Source organism: Fusarium odoratissimum (assembly GCF_000260195.1).
Source record: "Fusarium odoratissimum NRRL 54006 unplaced genomic scaffold supercont1.12, whole genome shotgun sequence".
Classification (NCBI taxonomy): domain Eukaryota; kingdom Fungi; phylum Ascomycota; class Sordariomycetes; order Hypocreales; family Nectriaceae; genus Fusarium; species Fusarium odoratissimum.
In genome coordinates this window covers 354185-368424 of record NW_022158698.1, presented here as the reverse complement: position 1 = coordinate 368424, position 14240 = coordinate 354185, and the positions used below count along the sequence as shown (strand labels likewise).

At 49.3% G+C, this 14240-nt stretch overlaps 4 protein-coding genes across 8 annotated transcripts; 2 read left to right on the top strand and 2 right to left on the bottom strand.

Moving 5' to 3' along the window:
• Positions 1-584: 584 nt before the first annotated feature.
• On the top strand, positions 585-5061 carry FOIG_08096 (uncharacterized protein). 3 transcript variants are annotated; one of them, XM_031207980.1, is made up of 7 exons: positions 585-1392; positions 1534-1875; positions 1946-2854; positions 2910-3531; positions 3583-3645; positions 3698-4346; positions 4401-5061. In XM_031207980.1, the coding sequence occupies exons 2-7, from the start codon at positions 1737-1739 to the stop codon at positions 4743-4745; spliced, it is 2727 nt and encodes a 908-aa protein (XP_031062114.1). In that variant the 5' UTR covers positions 585-1392; positions 1534-1736; the 3' UTR covers positions 4746-5061. The 3 variants fall into 3 exon arrangements, with proteins under 3 accessions (XP_031062114.1, XP_031062116.1, XP_031062115.1); XM_031207982.1 differs by having other exon boundaries at positions 1534-2854; XM_031207981.1 differs by having other exon boundaries at positions 585-1469; positions 1534-2854.
• Positions 4324-6258, bottom strand: FOIG_08095 (proteasome component PUP2). Its single transcript, XM_031207979.1, has 3 exons — positions 5997-6258; positions 5388-5926; positions 4324-5333 (listed from the first exon to the last, which is right to left on the bottom strand). The coding sequence occupies exons 1-3, from the start codon at positions 6019-6021 to the stop codon at positions 5160-5162; spliced, it is 738 nt and encodes a 245-aa protein (XP_031062113.1). The 5' UTR covers positions 6022-6258; the 3' UTR covers positions 4324-5159.
• A 184-nt stretch (positions 6259-6442) lies between these two features.
• On the top strand, positions 6443-9725 carry FOIG_08094 (uncharacterized protein). Of its 2 annotated transcripts, XM_031207977.1 has the most exons (3): positions 6443-7117; positions 7172-9129; positions 9186-9725. In XM_031207977.1, the coding sequence occupies exons 1-3, from the start codon at positions 6727-6729 to the stop codon at positions 9606-9608; spliced, it is 2772 nt and encodes a 923-aa protein (XP_031062111.1). In that variant the 5' UTR covers positions 6443-6726; the 3' UTR covers positions 9609-9725. The 2 variants fall into 2 exon arrangements, with proteins under 2 accessions (XP_031062111.1, XP_031062112.1); XM_031207978.1 differs by having other exon boundaries at positions 6525-9129.
• FOIG_08093 (uncharacterized protein) lies at positions 9644-14235 on the bottom strand. Of its 2 annotated transcripts, XM_031207975.1 has the most exons (3): positions 13699-14235; positions 13080-13592; positions 9644-13031 (listed from the first exon to the last, which is right to left on the bottom strand). In XM_031207975.1, exons 1-3 carry the CDS (start codon positions 13709-13711, stop codon positions 10201-10203), a joined length of 3357 nt encoding a protein of 1118 aa, XP_031062109.1. In that variant the 5' UTR covers positions 13712-14235; the 3' UTR covers positions 9644-10200. The 2 variants fall into 2 exon arrangements, with proteins under 2 accessions (XP_031062109.1, XP_031062110.1); XM_031207976.1 differs by lacking the exon at positions 13699-14235 and having other exon boundaries at positions 13080-13662.
• Between the last annotated feature and the right edge of the window lie 5 nt (positions 14236-14240).

Here is a 14240-nt window from a genome sequence, read left to right as displayed (position 1 = left end):
TGATGGTCACCGAAGGAACCTAGGACTTTATGTTGGTTCATATTCAGGCAAAAATACATTTTTGGTGTCTCTCCATTGCACTGCATTTGCTTCTCCTGGTGATACCCACCCCTAATCCTTACCCTACCCTGACCCTAGAGTTGCTTTGACTCTGCTTTTTCTGCCTCAGACTCATCAGATGCTCAGATCTAATTTTGATCTGGGGTAATAGAATTAGGAAGTTGCCGGCATTTCCACCGGGGCCCTCGGCACCCTTTTTCTCTCCTCTCCACTGAGTCCACTCCACGGATCTTATCACCTCCACTGTACGGCTACTGCATTGTACCCTGCTATTCTTTTCCTCCGTGATAGGTTCATCACTTGAATTAGAAGGCCTAACGCAGCTTACCAACACCGTAAACCGGGTTCTTGTATTTTAATCTATTATCTGATTGGGCCCGGCATTTGGGGGATCACTGCACTGTGTAAGAAGAACAAGTGTGCTATGAGACCTCTCGAGAGACCTTAGTAGCCTGCCAATTTACGCCCAGACGCTATCGCCCCCCCACTACACTACACTACACGGCGAGAACCACCACAAGCATCCATAAACCCCATTCATCCACTCCACCACTGTCCGACCTGGTTACCACATATAGTTATCCTATCTTTGACCTCTCTTTTCGTCTAAATTCAACTTGACCCTAACAAGCTACTGTGCTTTACTTTACTCTCTGTTGGCCTCGGTACTTTGGTGACTTATCTCCTCCAGTATCTCCGGCATCCGTGCTGCGCTGCCCTTCCTCGGCCCTTTCTCGTTCCTCACCAAATCACTTTACTACAAACTTGGACACTTTTGGGAACTCATCATCTACTACAATCGAACCAACTGAACCCCTCTTTCTTCCCCACGGCCAGAGGTAGATGATCCATCTGTCTGTCTCTTTGGCTATAAAAAGAACCCAAGGGAGATAAACCAGACAATATCTATTATAAGAGACAGCAGGTCAACTCAGACAGCATATCCTAAGCTCACTGTTCACCTCGCAGATGGGCAAGACAAAGCACTGAGCACAAGTTCGTCATCTAGACCTGGCCCGCAGTTGAAGTGAGTCCCTGTCGCCGGCCATACTTCAACCCACAAGGGGACCAAGAACAGACCAGACCAGACAAGCTCTCGCTCCGACGGCCCAGTTGAATTGGCAAACCGCCGACTCTCGAGTTACACAAGCATGTTTCAGTTGCTCCATTACTTGCCTCCAGAAGCTTCCCCATAAGTCAACTGATAGACTACTCCCAAACCCTGAGCCGCTGTCTTGTTCTACGCTCTGCCTTCTCTTCTGGCTTCCTCTTCCGCAATCCTTGACCGAACTACAGTACATCATTTCTTCTCCCCCTTGAGTCAATCTCATTGTATGCAACCTCCCGTTTTCTACTCCCGATATCCCAAGTCATATTTCTGCCACCATTTATATCTCTCGTCCCAATCTGTAATTCCGTTCCATTCGCCATTTTCTTTTCCTGATCGATTTGACTCTAACTTCTAGCCAACAGTCCCAAGACCACTTCAGTCGGCATTCCATTGTTCGTTCCTCTGCAAAATACAACTAGTGCCGTTCGATAACATGGCTTAAGATTCAAGCTTGAACCACAGACCTTCACACTCATCAACGTCATGTAAGATTGCCACTCAACATAGAGATTTTTGCGGATCGAAAATTATTTGGAACCTGCGTACTGTGTTTCCTCCCCTCATCATGGATCAAGAAACTGGATCGTCGTCTACGTCTGCGAACCAAAAGGCCCCTGCAAACTCCAACCAGCAGGATGAATCAAGAGAAGAGACAGATCGCAAAAGGAACAATATTCGCAAAAGGACAAAGACCGGATGTTTAAGTGAGTTGATCGATCTCCCCCTTGTAAGTGTGACTCGAGAACAATGATACTAATGCAAGCTTGACAACAGCTTGTCGCAAGCGTCGAATAAAATGTGACGAAGGAAGGCCGATATGCAACAACTGTATCAAATCCAAACGCCATTGCGAGGGCTACAACCAACGTGTTATCTTCAAGGACCCTATGGGTGCGATACAAGGAGGCCCTTTTGGACCTGCTTATTATCCTCCTGGATCTACGCACCTTGTCCCCCACTTACAAGCGAAGACCTCTCAGGGCCCATTGCCCATAATTGCTCCTAAGCCACCTTCCTTTGGCTATCATGGACACCAACCGGCACCCTACGGGCATTATATTCATGGACAAGAAACCATGCCCCCAAATCCCTACGATTTCAACGCCCCATCAATGCCTCATCCATATCACCAACCGAACGGTATGATGCCTCCTGAGCCTCCGATGGGATATGCTAGGCCGCCCCCTGACGCTCGACAACACTATGAGGGACCTCATCTCGACGGACAAGATGGTCTCCCCTACGCGGGTAGTAGCCAGCCGGAACCTGTTGCCATCAAGAGAGAAAGGATGGAGGAGCTGAACCACAGAATACCTGAACCTGACTTCGACTATGACGACTATGAAATGCCGGAGGATGATGCTTCGATGGGTGAATCAGACGATGAGGTTCAAGATCCTCGGCAAGTTCTTGGACCTGTCATGAAGCAGTTCAATGGAACGTGGGACACAAACGGCACACGAGTCCGAACCTTTTCGACATTTGCTCAGTGCAATATTCTCTCTGATTATACAGCTACAGCTCGGATAACGGAACTCAAGGACCCTGCAATGTTGCAAATCTTCATGCACTTTATCCAAGTTACCGGCCCAAGCATGTCATTGTATGAAAGGCATCCTTTTGATCATACTGGCGAGAACTCTTTCGACCCTACCCCGAAAGGGGCTAATAATCTTTGGAGCTGTAAGTCATATATCCTCCATGACAGCATTGATATCTGTTATTAATTATTACCAAGACACCTTCCCCGTCATATCTTTGAACCACCCCGCGTTGCTTCACTCTATGCTTGCCTTGGGCGCCTTGCAAATTGCAAAGCTGCAAAACATACCGGCCACAGCTGCAATGAAACACTATCACTTGGCAATTCGCCGAATAGCTCGAAACGTCAACACACCCCTCAGACGAACACAACCTGCAACAGTAGCCGCGACACTGTTGTTGTCGTATTTTGAGGTTTGGTCATCGGATCATACCAAATGGTGTAATCATCTTCTTGGTGCCAGAATCTTGTTTAGCGAAATACCCCTTAGACAGATGTCAAGGAAATATTTGCCAGTCAAGCGTTACAAACAGGCAGAAAAAGACGCACAGAACCAGAATCAAATGGACAGCTTCTTCCCGGGTTTGAGTATCCCCTCTCAGAGCGAACTCAATGACCTGGATTACAGCCTGCTGCAGGCAATTTCGGGCCAGCATATAGCGGCAGAGGACTATGGACTTGGGGTAAAACAACCAATAGACCTATCTCGGACGGTGACCGATAGAGATATCGAGCACTACGAAAACATCCGAGATTTATTCTGGTGGTATTGCAAAATGGATGTGTATCAGAGCATGCTGGCGGGTACCAGACTCTTGTAAGCTCCCTTCACGTATTCTTTATTCGATCTTAAAGCTTACTGTTACAGCATGAACTACGAATCTTGGTCTCAGTGTCCTCCCAGGGCGCCAATTTCGAAACTTGAAGCTATGTAAGTGAGATTCACCATATACACCCGGTTGTTGCTAATGCGTGGTTCACAGATATGGATCGTATGATCATCTTATGCTTTTACTTGGCAGGCTTGCAGATTTTTCTTCAAAAGATATTTCAAGAAAACGAAAAGCAAGTCTCGCCAGGGGACCTCCTCCTGGAGCTGGTGGCAGTTCACCACCATCATTCCCTGGTATCGTTCCTACGGATGGAAAGTTCCACGTACCAAGAGGTTTTACACCACCCCGTGAGACATCGCCCCAGAGTGACTCTACAGAGGATCACGATGCAGACGCGAGTTACCAGGCTGCCCTTGAGGAGTGGGAGTCCATCAAGCGGGGCTTCGAAGCATATGAAAGCAGCTTAGGACCAGAGTTTCAACCGCTCAAGCCAGAGTTCTCAGACAAACGAGACTCGCCATTCGGAATGACGATGCAATATCGGACGTTTTCTGTTGCTGGAATCTGGATGAACTTTTATATGGGCATGATAAATCTTGTTCGATGCCACCCTTCGATGCCTCCTGCGGCGATGCAAGCAGCTGGCATGTCAGCACGACAGACAGGTCCATATTCGAACAAACTGGGCCGAATAGCGGCTGGCTTGTCGGAAGACGTTTCACAGGCAACGGAGATCACAACCCTTGTCAGTGCTGCGTTCATCGAGAGTTGCTTCTGCCTTTTCGTAGCAGCGATTGAGGTATGTTTGCCAGCTACAGACCCTTGACAAGGCAGCTCACTAACACCTTCATAGTATCAAGATGAGAAACAGCGGCATTGGGTGATACGTCACTTACGGGACATCACTCGATTGACAGGATGGCAATCAGCAGAACGTATTGCCACTGGATGCGAATCCTCTTGGATCAAGGCCGCGCAGCTTGGTCGTGGTCCTCCGTACCAGCGTGCCCCGGAGACCGAACCAGTGCCTGTCGCAAGGTGGCAGAACCCACGACAAATCGATCGATTCATACACGAAGTCGAGACAGGCGAAGTTCGTCGTATCCAAATACCCAAGGCAGAACGGGCTTCGCTTGCGTTGGGCCTACTCAGTGTTGAGCGAGATCTCGAATTTCTTGATCTTAAGGATGACAATTGAAGCAATGTATAGCATGAACTGGCTTGTTATATAATATGGATATCAAGTTTCTGGGACTTTTTTATAATGCAGCGTATGCTCTGCTCCTTGATTAGTGCCTTGAAGATCAAGTTCAGGTATCGTTTAGCGATCTGGAAAATCGGAAAAAAGGGATGGAAGCAATATTCACGAAATTCGTTCAACCTGAAGCAACGTTGGAAGTCTGGCGGAACCGCAGTTGGCGAGTGCCCCTACTACATTAATGATACATAATTCTGGCCCTCTTCTTGTGAGGCCCTCGATGTTTCCGTCAAAACCTCTGTGAAAACATCGCCTGATGAGCTAGGTTGTGGTGGTTTGTGTGCTCGTCACTAACCCGAAAGTGGGTTTCTCTTGTGTCTATTCGTAATTTCTCTTGATTCATGAGTAACATCCTTAGTTGGCTGGCAGTCGCTCCACGACTGTGGCCATCTCCTCATCTGTGTATATTCTGAAGCCCTTCTCCTTGGTTACGCTGGCCAACTGCACGTTCTTGGCATCAAGCTTCTCCTCCATGACCTGCTTCAATGTCTTTAGAACAAGGGTCTCTGCGTCTGTGAGCGTCAAAGACTATGAAAATGTCAGTTTTGCTGCCTCTAAAGGGCTGTAGCTTTGTAAATGTACCTTGTGGTATTCGTTCTGTAGCTCAGCCTGAGCGCCTTCGGAACCAGAGCCAATAGCCTTGGCATCGTAGCGGTAAAAGGTACCACTGGGCTCGGCGTGGAACAGTTGAGGACCATCCTCATCAAAGCCAGCAATGAGCAGAGCCACACCAAAGGGACGACTCATGATAGTCTCCTCACCATCAGCACCCTCACCGAAGCGCAGGGCAAGATCGCAGATGGCCTGGGTGCAGCTCTCGACACGGAGGGGCTCGTTGTAGTTGAAGGCGTGGGACTGGCTCTCGACACGGGCGTGCTCGACCATGGAGCGGGCATCGGCCTGGAGACCTGACATGGCGCAGCCGATGTGGCGGTCGATCTCGACGATCTTCTCGACGGAGGAGGTCTCGAGGAGGGTCGAGGTGACGCGCTTCTCGACGCCGAGGATAACACCCTCGGATGTGGCTACGCCGATGGCCGTGGAGCCGAGCTTGATGGCCTCGAGAGAGTATTCGACCTGGAAGAGACGACCTTCGGGGGAGAAGGTGTTGATGCCTCGGTCTGGCGCAGATGTTAGTTGACGTTCTGAGTATGGAGAGCATTCAGCTTCAGGGGGAAAAGGTGGACATGCCGTATTCAGATCTTGCCATAAACATCTTGGCGGTTTGTGTGTAGTGGTGATAGCTAGGCTAGACAAGGGCGGAAGATTTCCTGGTATATGAAGAGGCCGAGTTCGTGAATAGAAGTATCCAAGTGGATATGGCGAGTTGAATTCGTGGGCGAGAAGTCGAATTGCCTGCTGAGTAGTCGAGAGTGGGAAGGCTGAAGGAGAGAGCAAGTCAATGGATGATGGGAGTGAGGATGTGAGCTCTGGTGGAGTTGCAGGCAAGCAGTCCGCCTACGTAGCCGCGCTGCACACTAACGTTTGAAGCTGGAGCCTTCTGTAATTGCTTAGCCACAGTTTCACCGCCACAATTCGACATGACGATAATAGAGGGCTACTAGGCATGGTATAGCTACGATCTATATCTTAGCAAATGTATTTCTGGTTATAGCTGTTAGACTGCTATTATGATTGCTTGGTAAAAAGACAGACTGCTTATTTTAAATAGTTTCCAAGCATAACAGCCTGCTTTTACATATTCTGTATTGTTTAGGTAGCTGTATGTACCCCACGTCGCGTCGGAACTCGTCGCGCAATTCGATTGGGCACAAACACTTACAGCTCCCCCAAATCAACAACCTCTAGCTACTAGACCTGAGCCGACTACAACTACAACCACAACCAAACTCTCTACCACAACCTTCATAAGAGAAACCTCACCCAAAGTTTCTCTTTTCAGATGTAGCCCGGCCACACAATGGCTTCCGGCGCACCACGAGCATCGGGCCGAACCAGCGCCAACGATTATCGCGACGAAAGGCCCCGCGTATCGACCAACCTCAAGGGCGAGCGCTCCGATTCTCGCAAGGGTCCTCCTTCGACGACCCAGTCCACTTTCTCAAATGTTCATAAGCGATCCGCTTCAGGGAACCCGAGGACATCGAGTCGCAACGAGGAGGAGCGGCGCTTTGAGACGAGGAGGGTGACGGAGCGTACTTTTGAAGCCCACCTTGAGCGTGCAGTCCCAAGAAATACAAGTCCAGAACGATCACATCGAAGAAACGCTCCTTCAGAGAGTAGGGCTACATCCAAAGCACCTAGACACGACACTCCTGAAGCTCGGCAGTCGAGAGCCGAGACTCCACTGGGTCTGTCTCTACTCTCCAAATAAGCCTCAAGGCCCCGAAACTGACAATCTGAAGCACCATGGAACCCCGAAGTAACTCTCCTACCGCATACGACAGCTCCTCTAGCATCACGAATATCAATACCTCCTCTAGCGTCGACCGTACCTCAAGCTCCTCAACCGAAACCTCTAGGCGAACTAAGCCTGGAGCTCCAAGAAGCCGCTATAGTGGAGGATCTACTCTTTGTATTCATGGGATATGAAGGACAGTATATCAGATTCGCCAAAGGGTATAACCCGAACGAAGAGAGAGACAGATTATCTGGACCGAGTTTCAGAACGTTACCTGGCCTTGACCCGAGTCTGCAGGACCTGACACAGTCAATGCTCAAGATGGCAACATATTATTCTGCCCTAGAAGCTTTTGTCGATGTCCAGAGCCGGGAAGAGTTTGGTGCAGTGAACCATGCTCTCTGCGCATCAATACGCAAGTTTCTGCATGACTATCTAGTCATGATTGCACAGCTCGAAACGCAGTTCCTCACTAGCGACACTTTCACAGTTCATGTGCTCAACATTCATACCATGTCCACAAGTCAGATGATGCTACAGCTGTACTCACTCGCTCATGAACTACTTAAAAAGAACGCTCTTCTCGACGACGAAACCGACGAATCTGAAGATAGTGCTGATGATTTTGAGAACATTCTCGAGACGCTTCGAGACGGAGGCGAGTTGGTACCAGGCAACATGACAGGCAAGAAGATTTGCAAAGGCGGCGTGGTCCTGGGTTTAATCACAAAACGTCTCGAATCTTTATCAGGCGACCCTTCAGCTCGGGCGTTGTTAACGACATTATTGCGGGACGCCAGCAAACCTTACATGGTTATGCTTAACGAATGGCTTCATCATGGTGGAATCCATGACCCTCATGCCGAGTTCCTCATCAAGGAACAAAAGAGCATTAAACGTGAGAGATTGGAACAAGATTACACTGATGAATATTGGGAGAGGAGATACACAATACGAGATCATGATGTTCCTCCACAACTCGAGGGTGTCAAGGACAAAGTTCTATTAGCGGGCAAGTATCTCAACGTTGTCCGCGAATGTGGTGGCGTCGATGTGAGCAAAGTCTCAAAAGACGTACCAGCCTCTTTCGACGACAACCGCTTCCTCGAAAACGTCAACAATGCTTACGCCCACGCCAACGAATCTCTCATGCAACTTCTCCTCACAGCTCACTCTCTACCTGCTCGTCTACGATCCCTCAAGCACTACTTCTTCCTCGATCCCTCAGACTACTTCTCCTATTTCCTCGAGCTGGGCGCCTCAGAGTTGCGCAAACCCGTCAAGTCTGTTAACACCGGCAAGCTGCAATCTTTACTGGATCTTGTCCTGCGTCAGCCCGGAAGTCTTGTCTCTCTTGATCCGTTCAAGGAGGATGTCAAGGTGGAAATGAATGAGATCGTTCTCACAAAGGCTCTGCAGCGTGTTGTTAACATCACGGGTATTGAGCAGGGAGAGGCGCTCCAGCCTGTTGCTAATCAGCCTATTGAGAATGATAAGAACGCTGTTGGCTTCACATCCCTGCAACTTGACTACTCCGTTCCTTTCCCTGTCTCGCTCGTCATCAGTCGAAAGACAGTATGGCGATACCAAGCTCTCTTCCGCTATCTCCTTTCACTCCGCTATCTTGAATCGCAACTCTCAACCACATGGCAAACACAGACTCGGGGTATTAGCTGGGCACACAAGGGTGCTTTGCGAAAACTTGAGATCTGGAAGCGACGTGTTTGGACACTTCGTGCCCGCATGTTGGTATTTGTACAACAACTCCTCTACTTTTGTACGGCTGAAGTCATCGAACCAAACTGGAACAAGTTCATGTCACGTCTAAAGACAAAGGATGAGCCTATGGACTCGAGTTTAGGAGTGCCAACACGGACTGTCGATGAGTTGATGCAGGATCATGTCGACTTTTTGGATACATGCCTCAAGGAGTGCATGCTCACCAACAGCAAGCTTTTGAGGGTAAGACTTCCTCTTTTGCCAATTAATCCTTGTTCAATGACTAACTTGTCTTCCAGATCCATTCCAAACTCATGCAGACATGTACCATCTTCGCTGCCTACACAAACTGGCTCACTCGTGAGCTCGAAAAGTCAGACCCAGACCTATCAGGCAATAACAAGCCCCCAACCATGACAGCAGATCAATGGAAGCGATTCCAGATGACAAAGACGGTACAACGCGGCTCAACATCAGCTCATCATGACACCTCTGCTGCCTCGGCTGGTAACGCTGAGGTAGATGCCCGTATTGACAATCTCTTTGAGATCATCCGTAAATGGGAGGGCAATTTCAGTCGACATCTGCAGATCTTGCTTGATGCACTGAACCATTATGCTGCTACTGAGACAGTAGTCCTGTTGAGTCTGTGTGCGCGCTTGAGCACTGCGAATCAGGGTACAGAGTATGCTGGACTACGGCAGGAGGACGAGTCAACCTAAACTATAAGTCTTGCTAGACAAAAGGCGATGGCAAAGGGGCGTTATAGGGATCAGTAGATTAGGATCATTATCAGAATAAGATACCACCAAACAACTTTTCAACCCTGACATGCGCCTGATTTTTCTCGAGGTCAAAGATCTACTGAAAAACTTCATTGATTGTCTATATCATAAGGCCCCATATTCCCATTGATCTCCCACTGAAAAGCCTGTTTCCCCCAGGTACGCCATGCAGCAAATCCCAGGGTCGTATTTTGTAGTACCGCATGCCACTCAACGCTTGCCACCCCATCCCATTCCCAGCCCATGATCCCATAATGCAATATAAGAAGAACAAACCATCTCGTGAGAGCCAGGTGTATAGCCTTGCCCGAGAACGAAGAACAAAAAAAGTAACACATCCCATGATGCCTGAGCGCTCACGCTCAGGATGATGCTACTCGAGCCCGAAACGACTCACTTCCAGTGAGTTGAGAAAAAGGCCTTGAGAGAAAATAACTAAGTAGATAAGGAAGAAAAGCACACCGAAAACTCCCGTCTCATGCGGTCATTAATGCTCCAGTACCCAACGGGACTGAGGCTTGTTCGTCACTCATTTGAAAAGACTACGCAGATCCATCAACTTTTGCCGAGCTGCCTCCGCCTTGTCTAAGCTCCTGTTTTGGCCATCCATGCTCAAGCTGGCAAGCTTCATCTTCTTCTCCTGAAGCTCCAGCATCTTCTCTTCAAAACTGTCCCGCATGATGTATCGAACGGTGCGGACAGGCCGCTTCTGCCCCAGCCGATGGACACGGTCGATAGCCTGAGCCTCGGCGGCTGGGTTGTATTGCGGTTCCATCACGTATACGCTGTTTCCAGCAGTCAAGTTCAGACCCAGACCACCTGCCATGATTGATACCAAGATCACATGGACAGTGCTGTCCTCGCGAAATCTGTCCATGGCGGTGGTTCGTTGTGTGCGGCTCATACTGCCGTCGAGCCTGGTGAACACGATCTCGTTGGCGTTGAGTGCAAGCTCAATGAGGTCCAGATGAGAAGTCCAGCCTGAGAAAACTACCGATTTGTACGGAGGTTCAGACGGGTTTGCCTCACTCGCTGCCTTGGACTTCAGGAGATCTTCGATCAAAGCGCGAGTCTTTGTATGCGGGCCGTCATACTTGTCGAAATTCTTGACAGCATTTCGTGACTTGGGCTTGGCTGGACCGTCATGCTCCGCGTCCACCTCCCTTCGGTGAAGCTGTACGAAAGCATGTCTCACGTAGGCATTGCAGACTGGACAATATCCGCTGTTCTCGCCCTCTGGCATCAGAGCTTTGGCCCGTTCCTTAAACGTTTTGATGCAGTTTCGGCAAATGACATGGAAACAAGGCGTCATGAAACCCAGAATATCATCCTGGCCTTCTGTTTCAATATTAGAGCTCTCGTTGGAGCTGATCCTCCTGCTGCATTGAATGCATGCGTCGTTGTTGGTCTCTTGCATCAATGTAAACATCTCGTGTGCTTTCTGATCAGAGAGTGCTGGTTTGTCGTCATCATCATCATCATCAATGTCGATTGCCATCTCTGCCGACATTCCTTGCAATGTATCTAGGTCGGCGTCATTGAGTAAATCCTTTCCGTGCGCGCAGAGTAGTCGAAGTCGTAGAATTGCCTTGAGAATGTGGATGTAGGTATTACCGCCCAGTGCCTGGCCATTATTAGTTCCAGCGAGCACCTTGACTCGATCCTGCGCATTCTTTGCGAACAAGTCGTAGATGCTGCGTTCCTCGGGACTGAAATCAAGTCTCACCACAAGGTCCTCTCGAGGAGGCAGGTCAATCTTGTCTTTCAATCGACGTAACGTGATTGTATCTACGAGGATTCGGAGTTTGGGCACGATCTCAGGATCGCATGCCTTGAATGGCTCCACAATGTATCGAAGGAACTTGGATCGATCGTGGAATGGGTGCAGTCGAAGGAAGGCCAATAGGGCAGCAAGATCGTCCAACCGGTTCTGCACGGGTGTACCGGTGACGGCCCAGCGTCGGTCTGCCTGCAGTCGACAGATGGCCTTGAACTGGAGAGTGCTGTGTTCACGAATCATGTGAGCTTCATCCAGCACAATCCTGAACCAGCCAATCTGTTCCAATGGATATTGGCCATCCTTCTTCTTTCGACGAGAACTGAGTTCATTCGATACAGAACCATAGGTGGTAATCACGAGGTCGAAGTTTGCGAGTCTTGCAGGGTCCTTGATTCTGTTTGGGCCGTGATAAATGTGGTAGTCGAGAGCACCAGGTCGAATGTGTTGCTTGATCTGTTCCTCCCAGTTTGTTACCGTACTGAGAGGGCACACAAGCAAGGTGGTCTTTGCGTTCCTCATCAACGGAGTCAAGGCAAGAGTCGGCTGCTGGGAGAGAACCTCGTGTTTCGTCGGTTTCTGCTCGGGCGCTTCTGGCTGGACAGGTGCTTGTCGTTCCCACTCATACGCAGCATCGGTGGATGTCGTGATCAAGGACAAAATACTGAGCGTTTTACCAAGGCCCATCATGTCAGCCAGAATTCCTCCCCGAGTTTCCGCTGGTGGCCTGGCCTGGTTTTGACCAGTGATAACGTTGAAGTATATCCGCTGGCCGGCGGGGCCAAATTTGTCTTGCCAGAAGGAAACCATAGTCTTTTCATATGCCTGCGCCTCCCGGGGCTTTTCTCTGGTCATCATGAAGAACAATCCTTGCTTCTGATGCTTAAGCAGAGGCGTCAGGATATCCTGGCTAGGTTCCATCTCCGGCAAATCATCGTTTCGTGTGAGGGAATCGAAGACGCCCATAACTTCTGAACGAATCTCCTCCACGGTTCGGTTGTTGAAGGTGCTGGTGTAAGAGGCATTTTGCCCATCGTTTGTAGGCACAGTAGAATATACTTTTGGAGGTGGGGGACGATATTCGAGAACATGAGGGTTCTGAACACGAATTCCCTTCTGAACAAGATAAGGGGCCAGCAACTTCAGGCCAAACTTGCTCAGATGAGCGCCTACGTTCCTAGCGTACTTGATGGGCCCATACATGACGATGTCGAGGGTATAGGATCGTGAGGTGGGCTGGCCAGGCTCCTCGCCGGGCTTCTTTGGCTGCGGCGGGATTCGGCTGTCCGTTCTCAGGTGAATGTTTGAGTCGAGAAGAGGCGCAACGGCACGAGCACCTTGGTTTTCTACCAGACCAATGATCTGTCGTGTGTGGTCGTAGGCTTGTATCTTAAGCGAGGTATCACCGACCTGCCGCTTGAGCACAACTTTGATTGCAGGTTGATAGTTTGGACCCCAGACACTCTGTTGGGTGCCTGGCTTTGGCGAAGGGACTCGAGTGCAGCCCAATGAAGCCTTGATCATTCCGTAGCAAACCTCTTCCTCGCGGGGATCTTGAACGACTACATCCTCGTCGTCATTTCCTGGTCGTGTTAGTAACATTGCATAAAGTGACTCTCGACGGGACTTACCACTAGTGAGATCAACTGTCATGGCTGGTGACGCAGTTGCACTATTGGCTTCTTTGCGTTTGTCCGTAACATATTGACCCAGAATTCCACTTCCGCCCTGTGCTGGAGGAGTCATAAAATTGTGAACTCCCTCGCTGTCTTCGGTTCTCCTTCGCTTTGGTTGAGGAACGACAGAGCGATGCTGAACATTATTCGCACGCTCAATGAAGTGGCCTGCACCGTTGAAACCATTGGCACAACTACTACCTGGAGTGGATGATCTACTGGAGGGGCCAGCAGATGGAGTATCATTAGGACTGGAGAACTGAAAGACCATGGAGTTGTTGTGCATGTTCATGTTCATTTGAGGTCTGGGCTGCATTCTCTGAGCCGGGTGAGCATGATGGAGAGATGGCGAGAACTGGCCCTGCCCGGAGTTTACGAGGTTCGGAGTTGAAACAGCCCTCTGGTTTGGCTGCAGTAGAGCAACTGGATTCCATGGTGGAACACCGTTTGCAGAGTGAGATGGTTGACCTGGATGAAGTTAGCTCTGATTCTGATTCATGAGATGGAACAGGATGAAATGGGAAGTTGTCGGTTGAGGAACTGGGAAGATATTGATTGGAGGAGAGGAATATACCATTTGTAGCCATCCTTTATGAAGGCCGCAGGTGGCAGGCGGCTACTTGCAGGATGCAGTTCAAGAAGGGTATTGTGCGGGTTAGTTTCATGAGAAGAGGTACCGTTCTCATGAGAAGTACCTTATATAGAACTTGGGGGATGAGTGCCTTTGTTGTATCTGAAAGATAGAAAAAAATGGATAAAAGAGAGTGCAGAGTGCAGTGAAGAGATATTTTAAAACGATCACGTGCATGCACTCTCAGTTGAACGTGATTGAGGTTGAGTTGAGTTGAATGTGAAGAGGCGAGACGATGCAAGGCGATGTGATGCGATGATAAGCCGCTGGCCTCGTTATCAAGGACGAGGGGCGAAGAAGGGAAAGAAGAGCTCCAGTTTGTAGAGAAGACAGAAGCTGGAGATGAATAGTTTAAAGAGTCAGATTATCTCTGCATAGAGAGATGACTCTAGAAACAGAGTCAAGGTTAAAAGTTGAAGCACCAAAAGATATTTGCTTGATCTTTTAGAGCGCTGAACTTGGGCTGTAGATTTGGAAGCACGTCC

Bases quoted from the DNA above. Each gene is read 5' to 3' on its own strand.
- FOIG_08095 (XM_031207979.1), bottom strand. From the start codon at position 6,021: ATGTTTATGGCAAGATCTGAATACG. The intron at 5,927-5,996 runs GCATGTCCACCT...CATCTGCGCCAG, and splicing joins TATGGCAAGATCTGAATACG to ACCGAGGCATCAACACCTTC. The intron at 5,334-5,387 runs GTACATTTACAA...ACATTTTCATAG, and splicing joins TACAGAACGAATACCACAAG to TCTTTGACGCTCACAGACGC.
- FOIG_08096 (XM_031207980.1), top strand. From the start codon at position 1,737: ATGGATCAAGAAACTGGATCGTCGTCTACGTCTGCGAACCAAAAGGCC. The intron at 1,876-1,945 runs GTGAGTTGATCG...GCTTGACAACAG, and splicing joins GACAAAGACCGGATGTTTAA to CTTGTCGCAAGCGTCGAATA. The intron at 2,855-2,909 runs GTAAGTCATATA...ATTATTACCAAG, and splicing joins GGCTAATAATCTTTGGAGCT to ACACCTTCCCCGTCATATCT.
- FOIG_08094 (XM_031207977.1), top strand. From the start codon at position 6,727: ATGGCTTCCGGCGCACCACGAGCATCGGGCCGAACCAGCGCCAACGAT. The intron at 7,118-7,171 runs GTCTGTCTCTAC...GACAATCTGAAG, and splicing joins GAGAGCCGAGACTCCACTGG to CACCATGGAACCCCGAAGTA. The intron at 9,130-9,185 runs GTAAGACTTCCT...CTTGTCTTCCAG, and splicing joins CCAACAGCAAGCTTTTGAGG to ATCCATTCCAAACTCATGCA.
- FOIG_08093 (XM_031207975.1), bottom strand. The intron at 13,032-13,079 runs GTAAGTCCCGTC...TAACACGACCAG, and splicing joins GACAGTTGATCTCACTAGTG to GAAATGACGACGAGGATGTA.